At 64.6% G+C, this 12,993-nt stretch overlaps 1 protein-coding gene across 1 annotated transcript; it reads left to right on the top strand.

The window, feature by feature from the left end:
• Nucleotides 1–5,515: 5,515 nt before the first annotated feature.
• TOLLIP (toll interacting protein) lies at nt 5,516–12,788 on the top strand. The gene is made up of 5 exons (XM_029956829.1): nt 5,516–5,625; nt 6,735–6,917; nt 7,505–7,657; nt 8,298–8,388; nt 10,545–12,788. The coding sequence occupies exons 2-5, from the start codon at nt 6,759–6,761 to the stop codon at nt 10,757–10,759; spliced, it is 618 nt and encodes a 205-aa protein (XP_029812689.1). The 5' UTR covers nt 5,516–5,625; nt 6,735–6,758; the 3' UTR covers nt 10,760–12,788.
• Nucleotides 12,789–12,993: the final 205 nt, after the last annotated feature.

Here is a 12,993-nt window from a genome sequence, read left to right as displayed (position 1 = left end):
TTGGGTTGATTAAATATAGTTTAAGCTAAATATTTTCTGCTTCCTTCATGGTTATCGTAGAAACTTTAACATGCAGACTTGCCAGGGTCTGAGGTCCGTGGTCACATTTACTCGCCTCTGGAGGCCCTGAGGGACGTCTCCCCCCCCCCCCCGGGGGGGGTGCTATTCCTCATGCGCCGCCTGGCTTCCTCTTCCTGTTCCTCAGACCTGGGCCGCTCCGCTCCAGCTTTCCCGGCTCTGAGGATTCCCTCCGGTGGCAGGCTCTCCCAGGTTCTGTTTGGAAGCGCCACTCCTCTTGCCTGTGCAGGGCTCTGGCCTGACTGGCGCCTGGGTCTGCGCACGTCCTTCCCCTGTCGTTCTACCGCCCCCCACCCCGGCCCCCCTGCCCCGTCCTGGGTCTGCACACGTCCTTCCCCCGTCCTGGTCCTGGGTCAGCACTGCGGCCCGGAGGGCTCAGTCCAGTTCCCCGAGCGACACTCAGCTCTCCGACTGCAGGCCAGGTGCCTGGCATCTCTGCGCCTTGAACGTGGCCCGGGCGGTGGAAGTTCCTGAACCTGTGCGCTGCTCGGTTCCCACGTATTTGTTTCCGCTTCTCCAGGAACCCGGCTCTCGCCCACGGCCCTGTGTGCCCTTCCGTGTGCGCCATTACCATCCTCCGCCTCCCGCCGCTCTGCCCTGACGCCACAGGACCCCGGGGGCCTGGGTGCTGCATGCGCGGGGCTGTGGAACCCAGGAAGGCAGCTGCATGAGCTGAGGGCAGGAGGCCCCCCGAGCTTCGGGGGACCACGGGCGGTGGTGCGCTGAGCAGGGGCGCGACAGCAGTGCGGCTCAGGGCCTCTGAGGCTCCCGGGTGAGGCCTCAGGCTCTGGAAGCGGCCGTCACCTGTGAGCCGGCTGACAGCAGTCCCTCCCTGCTCTGAGGCCACTGTCTCCGCCTGGACTTTCCTTCCACCTCCTCTTTTCTGCTCCTCTTATTTTCAAATGGTTTTTAAGGTTTCTTTATTTATTTTGAGAGAGGGGGAAGTGAAGGGACAGAGAGAATTCCAAGCAGGCTCCGCACTTGTCAGCACAGAGCCCTATGTGGTGCCGAACCTGTGAACCACGAGAACATGATCTGAGCTGAAATCAAGAGTTGGACACTTAACCGGCTGAGCCACCCAGGTGCCCCTCCTCCTCTTTTCTGTGTGTCCTCGCTCCCTTGGGGACCTTGGCTTTGGATCCCCAACACCACAGTGGCTCCCTGTCTCCTCTTAGGTCTCCTTCCTGAACTCCAGATCTGTGTGTTCTGCCGCTCCTTGCCTTCTCCCTGGAATGTTCCAGACAGCGCCAGGCAGCCCCTCCTTCCCTCACACCCTCCCCTGCATCCCCCTCCCCTCCCGTCTGGAAGTGGCTCCACCCTGCACAGCACTGCGGTGACCCTGCCTCCTCTCTGTCCCCTCGGGAAGTCCTGCTGCTCTGCCTTGTCCAGCCGGTCCATCCTCCGTCACGCCCTGCGGTTGGGTGCCAGGCGGAGCTCGATGGGAGACAGGCCCGGCTCCTCGGCTGCCTGGGCTCCCTCCCATGGGACGCTGGGGCTGGCGCCTCAGCCCCTGTGCTTCGGGGACTTGGTCAACAGCCAGGCTGGGGGAACAGGCCGTTTTTCCTGGGCGAGACCATGGGACATGCTGGGCCACGCCCCCTGCATCTGATGGCTGGTGTGCCCTGCAGGACGGGCCCCGGGCCTGCCAGACACCACCCCGAGGGCTGGGGCTCCAAGGCCCATGAGCTCCTGACCTCACCGCCAGGCCCTCGGCCACGTGGGCTTCTGTTTCTGTGTGGTCACATTCCTCTGTCCCCTTCGCCCACAGTTCCAGTGTCGACTGATGTGGAACAAGACCCGTGTGACGAGCCGGGTACCACGGAGGCATTTGTGTGGGGACACGTCCCCGGGCCGTGGGGGGGCGGTCCAGAACCCCGAGCGCGTCCTCAGGGCCGATGCTGGCCCTCAGAGGGTGCGGAAGGAGCCGAAGGCCGCAGTGTGGCTGACGGCCCGTCACGCCACGCTTTTGTTGGGCGTCATGTTGCCATGGACACGGGGGAGGACGCGGGGGAGGAAGCGGGCGCTGTGCGTTTGGCGGCCTCTCTCCTGCTCGTTCTCGGGCCACAGCATCTCTCCGTCCTGGAACCTCCAGCAGCGGTTAGGAGGTGCTTCCTCATGTCAAGGGGGAGTTAAAGGTGCACTAAAAACTGTCCAGGTGTCCTACTCTTGCTGGAAAGGGAACAGTTAAGTGGATTTTTAAATTCTTGAGTGTTCGTACTACATTTGCATGAACTGCTAGGGAGTCTGCAAGACCGGTGCGAGTGAAGGAGCCCCCTCAGGTTGCTCAGCGGGCGCAGGTGCTGCCTGCGGGTCAGCGGCTCTTCCGGCCCCCACCTAACTTGTGACGCACACTTGAGTCGTTCTTAACCCCACACGATCGCCTGTTTGTACGTAGGGCACGAGCGTGCGCCGGGACAGGAACCCCTAGACGACGCGTCTGCGGCCTTAGACCTTGACGGGCGGCGGGCAGCCGTGGCTCGGAGGCGCCTTCAGCTGTGGCGGTGTTTGTCTCGTGCCAGGGGTGACCGTTCTCTCTGCTCTCCGGTCCGTGAGCCGGCAGGAAGGGTGCGACTGCAGGCGGCGCCTCCTCCATCTACCGTGCACAGTCAGCCCCGGAAAGTTAAGGCGCGTCCTGTGCGGGCGTCAGCAGGCCTTTGCTCACTGTCGCCGGGCAGCGGGGTCCGTGCCAGCGCCTGGGCGTGCGTGGGACGCGTGACGCACCACCGGTTTGTCAGGAGCGGGAACCTCTGACGGTGGCAGAACCTGCCTGCTCAGGTGGGCCCACCTGGCGGCTCTGGGCCAACGTTGCTGGTTGCGTAACCGAGATTTTGTAAGATTTTTCTTTTGTATGAAGTGAAGCACTATGTCCTTCCTCTTTTTTCTTTGTTTAGTTAAATTGAAGTTTTTTCTAATAAACCTGACATTTCAGAGTTAAGGATCAGGTGCAGACAGTACGGAGAGCTGTCACCGCGGACCGCTGGTCACAGCCAGGGACCTGGCTTGGGTCTGTGACTGCTCCTCCGGGGTTGGTTTGGCTGCCCCACATTTTCCTCCCTGTTCCTCCTGGGCTCGGGTCCGGCCAGGGCCCCACGTGGCCACTCAGCTGCCACGGGTCCTCCGTGGCCTGTGCTCTGGGGCCATCTCAGACTCTGCTTGTTCTGGGGACCGTGACAGCCTGCGGCCTGCCGCTCGGGGGTTCTGTAGCGCATCCCTCCTCCCGGCTTCTCCGGAACCTGGTGTCCCCCAGCCTGTCGGCGCCTGTGGACTCCGCTTCTCTCCCTTCCCGCGTTCTGTTTGCGCTGTTAACTTACGTTGTAAAGATCCATGTCTCGCATCCATAGTTTTATGGTTAAAACCTGGTTGAAAAAGAATATGTCGTCTTTGGCCTTTGATGTGAATTTATCGCCTCTGCCCCATATTACAAAGCAGAGCGTTCTCCAGGTGAGTTCTGGAAGTCCCGTTCTGATGATGGGTTGCGGGAGACAGACGTGTGATCCCCCTGCCTGAGCGGCACGCCGCCACCACTGTCCCCAAGTGCTCGTGTGTGGTCCTCGCCGTGTGCCCCCCGAGGGCACAGTCATCCCTGCCCAGTGTGGCAGGGGAGAGCAGTCACTCTCAGAGCGAGCGAGAATGCGGCCCGTGTGCACGAGCCTTTGGGAGTTGGTTAGCCCGAGCCCCGTGCCAGACCCGGGAGAGGCGGAGCCGGCCAGAGCCCCGTCGGGCGGAGGCTGCGAGGCCCGTGGACGGTCAGCAGGGCAGCATGCGGCCCCGAGTTGTGGGTAGAGCTCGAGCTGCAGACAGCATCTCGGCCCTCCGGCGGGGCGAGCCCCCTTTTTGCAGGGCGAGCCCTGGGCCCTCCTGTGAGCCGGGAGACACGCGTGCGGAGGGACGGGCCCCGGGGCCCCGGAGCGGCAGCGCGCTCCTCACCCGGCAACGCTGGGCCTCCCGGGTGCTGCTGCCTTCCCTTCAGTCCGTGGGGAGTGCTCGGGGCCCCGCCCGGCTGCCCGGTCCAGACGCAGGGAACGGGAACGGGCGACATGCTCGGGCCGCAGGCGCGGAGATCCTTCCCGCGGGTCCCAGCCTGGGCGGGCTGGGCGTGGGGTGCGGAGAAGAGCTGCTGGGGCACTGGCTGCCGAGGGCCCCTGGGCCGGGGGTCCCCAGTTGGTTTCCATAGGTTTTGGGGTCTGGGGACACAGACAGGAACCTAGATCTTGCTAGGGAGGTCTGAAATGGAACAGCATGAAGAGCCGGGAAGAACGCTTTCCCAGCGGTGCTCGTGAGCTCAGTGGGTGTGGAGCTTTCTGGAATTCTGCCACATGCCCGGTCCGTCCCCAAGTCCAGCGCTCCACCACTAGAGGCCTCAGGGTGTTTGGCACCTGGACAGCTAAGTGGCCCCCGGTGGCCGTCGTCAGTAAGTGCAGTCTGCTCCAACTCAGACATGTGGGGGGTTTCCTTTTGGCATTTCCTGAAAGTAACACTCTTTGGAGGCGCTGGGCCAGAGTCCGGTGTGGTGTCCCTGTGGGGTGGCTGAGGGGGCCCCTGGACCCCAGTGCTGTAGCGTGTGGCCCGTCTCGAGGCTGCTGCTCCCTCCTGAGAGGTCTGTGGCCCCAGGGGCTGCCCTCGCTGTTTAGCCGGGCGGTCCAGACCCTGAACCCAGGGAGAGAGTGGAGTGAGGCTGCTCGGGGCGGTGAACAGCCAGTGGTCCTTGCTCAGCTGGCCTCGGGCCACAGCCGGCCCCTCTGCTCAGGTCTGCGGGGGAGCCTTGCCCCGGGCCGGCACCGCCATGTGTCGTGACCGACTCCCCACTTCAGCCACTGCCCCTTCATGGAAGACTGGCTTCTTGGAGCCTTCCGGCCTCTGCGCAGACCCCTCCTAGCTGGCCCCACCCCGTCTGGGCGCCCTGCCCTTCTTGGAGGCCAGCCCGCCTCTCGGGCCTCTTGTCTGTGTCTTTTGTTTGTCCTTCTGGGGCAGTTTCGAGCCTGAACTGTTTCAGTTGGAGGTTTTCAAATCTGCACGGAGGCGTTTCCATATGACCGAAATCCAGGCTTCCCATCTCGTCTCGCTCCTTGGTTTGAACGAGCACCTTGCCGCTTACGGGCCCAGCTCGCGCTGGTGGCGGCAGGGAAAGCAGGTCGCAGGGGCTCAGGCAGAGGGCGTGGGACACCCAGACACGGCCTGAGCCTGTTCAGGGAGCCAGTGTGAGCAGGAGAGTCCACTGTTAGTGGCCAGAGCAGGCGGTGTGCCCTCCGGGAGGCAGTTCGCAACTCGTTTCTCCAGAGTGGAAGGGCTCCCGGCCGGAGAGCAGCCGCCGTGGGTTCGGGGCGCTCAGGCTGCAGACCCGCCCCCGGGCCCCTGAGCACGTCCTCCCGCCCCGCTAACGTGTGTGCTCTCCCGAAGGTGTACGTCGGCGAGCTCCCGCAGGACTTCCTCCGCATCACGCCCACGGCCACACAGCAGCAGCTGCAGCTGGACGCGCAGGCGGCCCAGCAGCTCCAGTACGGAGGGGCGCTGGGCGCGGTAGGCCGCCTCAGCATCACCGTGGTGCAGGTGGGTGGCCCGAGTCGGAGGGGGGGCCTGCGTACACATGGTTTTCTGATGTGTGTTCTTGAAACGTAGCTGGGGAAGAGTAATACGTGTGAAAAATAGCGACGGTTGCTCAGGTTCTGCCAGGAGTGGCGGGAACGGTCCGTGACCGCTGTCACGGGCACATGCTCCATGCCGGGCTCCGTCCCTGCGCGTGGTCGGCCTCACGCTGCTGGGAAGGTGGGGGCGCGGGGGCGGGCCCAGCTGCCGAGCGGATGGAGCCCAGGGAAAGCGCCCCGCGCTCTCAGGATCTAGAATGGTTTTGGTCAGCACGACATTCTGTCACACCAGGAAGAGAGGGAGGTCACTGCTGGCCGTTTTGAGGAGACGCACAAACAGCAGACGCAGTCACTGTGGGCCTCACGAGGTCTGGGGGTTCTGTGGTGACCACGCATCCCGGACACCTGGCCACACTCTCAGGGCCGCTGCGGTCACCACAGGCACACACAGGCCACCAGACTGCACTCTCCGCGTGGTCCTCCCAGGCCCTCGTGGCTTGGGCTCCATGCTGGGCTCGCGGCGTGACCCGTGACTTCCCACTGCCTGGGTGGCCACCCTTCCTCCCTGGCCTTCGCCCCGCCCCCACCAGGGCTGTTCCCTCGTGTGCCCTCCTGGGGTTCTGGGTGGAGGCATATGGTCCAACAGGACCCAGTCGGAACAAGCGTTTGCCAGCCGGCCTTCCGCCAGAGCCTTCTGCCTTCATCTTTGTCCATGCTGTTTCCTCCCTGCAAACGCGGCCCGCCTGGCTGAAGGCTGGACTCCTTAGCCCGAGGCAGTGGACAGAGAGCAGGAAGCAGAGCCGGGCCATGGCTCCAGGGTGGCTCTGGGCTCTGGCTCAGGACAGCCTGCCGTCCCCCACCTCCACAGCCTCTTCAGAGGGGATGTCGGAGAAGGAGCTGCCCTGCATGGCGTGGGCCTCCCTTCACTTGACCACATGTGCCCATGGACACAATTGCAGCCGTGTCCTGTTTCCCAGAAAATGCCGGAAATGAGTTGGAGGGGGTGGGAAGTCGAGGCGGGCGTGCAGCTCTCACTCCAGTGGCAGCTGCTCGTTAACGCTGTTTGTGTTTCAGGCCAAGTTGGCGAAGAATTACGGCATGACCCGCATGGACCCGTACTGCCGCCTGCGCCTGGGCTACGCGGTGTACGAGACGCCCACTGCCCACAACGGCGCCAAGAACCCCCGCTGGAATAAGGTCATCCAGTGCGCCGTGCCGCCCGGGGTGGACTCCTTCTACCTGGAGGTCTTCGACGAGGTGAGCCGCCCCCCGCCCACCACGGCCCGGGCGCGCCGCTGCTTCGTGACAGGTGTCCTGTGTCCTCAGTGGCAGGGAAAGTACGTGTCCCATGCACTCTGTCACCAGGGACGGGCACCCCACCCGATGTGGTGCCCCCGGCTCTCTTCCCTGCCAGGTTCCTCCTGCCTCACCCCCCCTTTGCTCGGCACGGGAGGGGAGAACGGAGGGCGTGGTTAACAGGGAGAGTGCCCCCTGCCCTCCATTCCTGCCTGCAAGGGGTCCTGGGAGGGTGGGCAGGGGTGAGACCACGCATCTTCAGACGCTGACCGTGGCCCTCCTGGCCTTCCAGGAATGAGGGTGGGGTCCTCTCTAACCCTGGTGGAGACACACACAAGGCAAAGAGAGGGGCAGCCACTCCCCTACCCCCAGGCTGTGCCCTCACTGCATGGACCAGAGCTGAGGGACGCACAGTGCCAGGGGCCAGATCCTCAGGCTTTGGGGGTGGGGGGTACAACTCTTTGGAGGAGTGCCCAGGGGCGGGGCGTCAAAGTGTGGGCGGGGCCTCAGGGCAGTGACTGCACCTGTGCCTCCCCTGTCTCCCTCAGCGAGCCTTCTCCATGGACGACCGCATCGCCTGGACGCACGTCACCATCCCCGAGTCCCTGAAGCAGGGCAAGGTGGAGGACGAGTGGTACAGCCTGAGCGGCCGGCAGGGTGACGACAAGGAGGGCATGATCAACCTGGTCATGTCCTACACGGTGAGGCCCGGGGCCTGCAGGCAGGCTGGGACTGGGACCTCGGCCAGCAGGTGTCCGGCGTTTTGGCAGGAGGAGCAGCATTGTGTGGTGGCCTGGGCCCAGGGCAGACCTGCCACGTGGGGGCGAGGGGTCAGAGGGCCACACGGGGCTTGAGGGAGGAGCTGCTGGCCCTCAGGTCCCCTGGCCTGTGCGGCTCCGTCCTCAGCAGCCTGCTGCTCTTGGGGCCCGGAGGGGGTGGGGGTGGGGGGGGCCTGGGCTCTTGCAGGTGTGGAGGCAGGGGCCGGGCAGGCCGTGAGGACAGTCTCCAGCCTGGGGGAGCTTCGTCCAGCTCCTCCCCCCGGGGCTGTCTGAAAGCACATCCCAGCACCTGTGTGATTTTACTCAGACGTCTCGTTCCGTCACGTAAGCACAGAACTGTGACCGCGGCAGCCGAGTGGTTGAGCTGGTGGAGACGGGGAAGCTGCCCCGCTCCCCAGAGCCGAGCTCCCTTCCGGCTGCGGCTGCGCCCGCCCTGGCTGCGCCCCGCCCCGCCCCTCACCGGGCCAGTGGGGCCGTCCGTGTGGGCGGGGCCCCGCGCAGGGAGGTGCCAGCATGTGCTGTGTTCTTCTGTGACCCCGCGATCCTCCTCCGTGTGTTCCAGTCGCTGCCGACCGCCGTGATGATGCCGCCTCAGCCCGTGGTCCTGATGCCCACCGTGTACCAGCAAGGCGTCGGCTACGTGCCCATCACAGGTGTGTGTCGCCTCCCTGCCTGGGGCTCTCCTTCCTCCTGGTCTCGGGGCCCAGCCTGGAGGCTAAGCCTGGTCTCACGTGACTCGCAGGGACCCTTCCGAACACAGGCATCTGGTCTTATATTTGAATTTTTTATGCATCTGTGGAGTACAGAACTTTTTTCCTTAATTGTTGGCGAGTTGAAGTTGATGGAGGTGTAGAAACGGGATTTCTAAACACGTTAGCGTACGTGTTATTGAAAGAGAGACCGTGTGGTGTGGGCAGAGTGAGCCGTGTGCCCGGATGCCTGTCCGTCGGGTTTATTCGCCTGTGCGAACTAGCAGCAAAATCCAGGCAGGTTGCAGCTTTTACGCCTTTGAGTTTTCAAACTTCCACGTCAGCTGTTGGCTTACTTCCGCTCCTGGCTATGACGGTGACTGGGCTTCCCCAGCCCCAGGCGTAAGCGGCCGTGAAACCAGGCAGAAGGGACGAGCAGAAGCGGGGGACAGCTCGAGGTCCCTGCAGCCCCTATAGGGAGCGCCGTGCAGGGAGCCGGGCTGAGCCCCCCGCGGGGCCTCTGCTCAGTGTCGACGTCAGCATGAGGACCGCTGTCCTGGGGTCTCAGTGGTGCCTTCCCTGGGGCGGTGTGAGGGTCTGTGCGAGGCCCAGCACGCACCTCGTGGGGACTGTCCCAGGTACGAGTCCCACAGGCGGTGGCGGCCTGGGGCAGCCGGAATCTGCTCTCCCTTCTGGAGGCCGGAGTGCAAAATCGAGGCTCGGGCAGGCGTGCTCCCTAGGGCCGGAGGCAGAGGAACTAGGGCACGACCCTTCCGGTCCCCTCCAGCTCCTGGGGCTTGGGCGGCCCTGGGCTGTGGCTGCCTCTCTGCAGTCTCTGCCAGCAGGGCCACGAGGCCCCTCCAGGGCGCTGTGTCTGTGTCCCGGGCCCCTTTCTGAGCGCCCTGCTCAGGATGGCCTCATTCTCACCCGGCCTCCAAATAAGGTCTTGTTCTGGGTGCCCGAGGCGGGGGGCTCACGCTCGCTTCTGGGGACAGGCGGGGCCCCACACGGCCCGCAGCACCAGGACGCGTTCCGTTAACCGGAAGTCTGCTTTGTCAGGAGACCAGGCGGGTCACTGGCGTTTTTTTTTTTGGTTTCTTAGTTCTTTTCATAAATGAGAACTCTGTGTTAAACGTTGCCCTAAAATGTTTATTTTGGGAAAGACCTGGACACTTTGAACTTATCTTCTGATGCACATTTGTAAGTTTGGGAACATAGAGTTGGAGGAAATCCCTAAGGAGAGGAAGTCCTTGCCTGGGCTTCCGGAGGCCGAGGCGCTCGCTGGCTCCGGTGCATTTCCTGCAAACAAGGACTTGCACCCGCTGCCCGAGCCCGTGTGAAGCTTGTGCTGCAATCTTCTCTGCGACTGACTCCCCGAACTCATCGGGGTGTGCGCGTGTGTGCGGTGTGTGGTGTGCAGGCGCGTGTGTCTGCGGACCCTGCTTCTGGAGGGCAGGTGGAACCCTGAGCGGGACCCCATGGGAGGAGCTGAGGCTGAGTACAGGCGCCGCTCCTCCCCCCTCCCGGCAGGGAGAGACCCATGAGCTGCAGGGGCAGGGGGGTCCCATGGGGGAGCTAACCCTGGGGTGGGGTGGGAGCTTTTCAGAAGTTTTCTCTGCTCACGGGTGTTTTGAACGTAAGCAGTACCTGGGAGGCGTGGTAGGCACGGTCCAGAGAAGGAAGGACACCGGCTCCCAAGAGACGGTGAAGGTGCCGCCTGCCTGGGGACCCCTCCCCTTGCTGTTCTGCCCCTGGTTCCCATCCGTCCTGCAGCAGTTGACTTGCGTGCTGGGTCCTCAGTGTCCCCCCGGCTTGGTGCGTGCCTGGCTCTCGGGTTTCACGTGCCCGTTGGCGGCAGAGGGACCGCCCGGTGCGCGGCCTGGCCGACCTCGGCTGCGCGCTGACGTGTGCCGGGCTGTCCTCTGACAACGGGAATTGCTTTGTGGCCTGTGGTGCTGAGTGCAGGCCCCTGTGGTGTCAGGGACCACGGCTCGAGCGCCCGGCCCGGCCCTGGGCAGAGAGCACGTAGTGTGCACCTGCCGGGGAGGAGGGCCTTGGGCCAGGCGCTCCGTTTGCTCCTCAGCACCGTCGTGTGTCCCTCACCTGCATCTCGCTTGCAGGTGTGCCCACTGTGTGCAGCCCTGGCGTGGTGCCCGTGGCCCTGCCCCCGGCAGCTGTGACTGCGCAGCCCCGCTGCAGCGAGGAGGACCTGAAGGCCATCCAGGACATGTTCCCCAACATGGACCGGGAGGTGATCCGCTCCGTGCTGGAAGCCCAGAGAGGGGACAGGGACGCAGCCATCAACTCCCTGCTCCAGATGGGCGAGGAGTCCTAGGGCCCCGGCCCCTCTCGACCTGCCGGCCCCGCCCCCCACCCGTTCCCGTGAAGGAGCCCAGTGTCGCCTTCCCTCATCCACCGCAGCCCCAGTCCCCACCCTCTTTCGGGATGCATGTGGGTCGTTGGTCCCCGGCCGCTGAGCGTCACCACCGCTTGGGTGCGGGCGTGGCCGGCTCTGCTCCCGGCTTTGTCGGGGGGAGAACAGGCACGTGGGCCGTGTCCCGTGTCCACACCCTCGCACCCCCCTGCCGCTTAGGGACATGTGTCTTCAAGTGCCGTGTGCTTCTGCTCCCCACGCTGTCCTGAGTGCACTCGTGGAGCAGCCTGCGTCCCCCAGGCGTTAGGAAGCGCTGAGCCTCGGGGCACGCGGGTGCCCTGCTCGGTCGGGTGGACCTCAGGTCTCGGGCGCTTAGAACGTTAGTGGCCAGTGAGGACTGCTTTCACAGCCTGGCTCCAGGTCACGGCCGTCCCTGATGCCCCCTGTCTGTGGTCGGGGCCGCTCACCAGTGTCCCGGGCAGGCCGACCTCCGTGCTGCCAGCCAGCGGCGGGCTCAGCGTGATGCCCGTCCACCCGCCTGCCCCCACCCGCGGGCTCTGGAGCAGGGCTGCCCCCGGGACCCCACTATGCCTTTCCCTGCCATGTTTCATGCCAACATTGTGGGGTGTTTCTCCGCGGGCCCCCCCTCCTTTCCCTGACCAGCTCTTGGAACAGAACGTAAAACTGAGGGTGGAAAGTAGTAGGTGTGGTACTTTGTATTCGTTTATTAAAGGGCGTTAGGAACCGCTGGCTTACCACTGACGTTAATTTCAGTAAGTGTCGCACTTGCGAGTTCGGTTTGGGTGAAAACAGCAAACCAGTGAGTGTGTGAGTCCTCCGGAGAGGCAGGGGCATGCGCTGCGCTGTGGCCGCGTGGCGCCCGAGGCTTGAGCTGTGGCCCCAGGATGGGACACGGTGGGGGACACTGTGTGAAAGCCTGCAGGCGGGCACTGCCATGGCGCGGGCGCGCACACTTGCCTGCAGATAGGGGGTCTTGTTGCCATGGGCACCACCGGCCCTGGCGGGAGGCCCCTCGAAGGGTCAGCGCCAGGACAGGATCTGTCCAGCCTTCCCTGCTCGCAGGGTCTCCTGTTGGCTGGAGGCCGCCAGGCGGTGGGGGGCGGGGGGGGGGGTGGCTCCGCCTAGGTGGGTCCTGGCCCCTCGCTGGGCCTAGGAGCCCCGCCTTCTCGAGGAGCCCGCGTTCCCACGTCAAGCCGTTGGGGCCCGTGTCCATGCGCAGACTCCTCCCTGAACGGGCGAAGTGGTGGGCAGGCCTGCGGCGCTCGTCCTGGGGGACATTCACGTCCCGGGACCCCAGTGCCACCCTGGCGCTGTGGGGACGCTTGTGCGCGTCAGGGACGTGCTTCCCACAGGGACGGGCACCAGGCTCGCTCACGGGGCCTCGGCCAGCAGGAGAGGGTCCCCGGACCTGTCGCTTCTGCTCCCCTTTCTTGCGAAGACCGTGTTTGTGGCGTCCTGGAGAGCCCGCCCCCGGCCAAGCCGTCGCTGCCTGTGGGGGCCATCCATTCCTCCTCCGCACCCCCCACCCGCCTGCTTGTGGGCCCAGGCCTGTGGCGGCCTGCCCCTCCCGCGGGACGTCACCGTGCCGCCGAAGCGGCTGGAGGACCCGCTTCTCACGTGGCCGCCGCGTGGCCACCACAGCCTCCCGCGAGCCAGGGCGCTGCTGTCCGGGGCCCCGGGGCCCCTGTGCGCTGGCCGGTGGCGTCTCCTCCGGCTGCAGCCCCCGACGCGGTCAGGGCAGGGAGGCTGGAGCGTCTGCGCCGTGGCTTCTTCCCGCGCCTCCTTCCGCGAGCGGCCCCCGGGCGGCAGCTCTGCGCTGGGGACGCCCCTCAACTGATGCTGGTTCTTGTGTTGGGGTCCAGAGACAGATCTATCTTTGATTGTGAAATATATTTTTGCTTATCAGCCTTCTAATTTAATAAATGGTATCTATGAAAATAGAGAATTAAACTCCTTCAGTGAAACTTTACCATTTTTGTGTGGTTTCGAGTGATTTTTCACTTTGCTTTAAATACACTTGCTGACAAACCACTGGGAGATTGTGTGAATGAAGGGAAAGGCACTGCCTGGGCTCGGAGCGGCGCCCTGAAAGGTGTGCTGGGCGGGAGGCTGGTGGCCGGATTCCAGGGCCGGGGAGGAGGGCCGGATTCCAGGGCCGGGGAGGAGGCCTGGGG

Source organism: Suricata suricatta, chromosome 11, assembly GCF_006229205.1.
Source record: "Suricata suricatta isolate VVHF042 chromosome 11, meerkat_22Aug2017_6uvM2_HiC, whole genome shotgun sequence".
Lineage (NCBI taxonomy): Eukaryota > Metazoa > Chordata > Mammalia > Carnivora > Herpestidae > Suricata > Suricata suricatta.
Note: the sequence above shows the minus strand (reverse complement) of the source record. Positions and strands in the feature narration are given on the sequence as shown.

Bases quoted from the DNA above. Each gene is read 5' to 3' on its own strand.
- TOLLIP (XM_029956829.1), top strand. From the start codon at position 6,759: ATGACCCGCATGGACCCGTACTGCCGCCTGCGCCTGGGCTACGCGGTG. The intron at 6,918-7,504 runs GTGAGCCGCCCC...TGTCTCCCTCAG, and splicing joins ACCTGGAGGTCTTCGACGAG to CGAGCCTTCTCCATGGACGA. The intron at 7,658-8,297 runs GTGAGGCCCGGG...CGTGTGTTCCAG, and splicing joins ACCTGGTCATGTCCTACACG to TCGCTGCCGACCGCCGTGAT.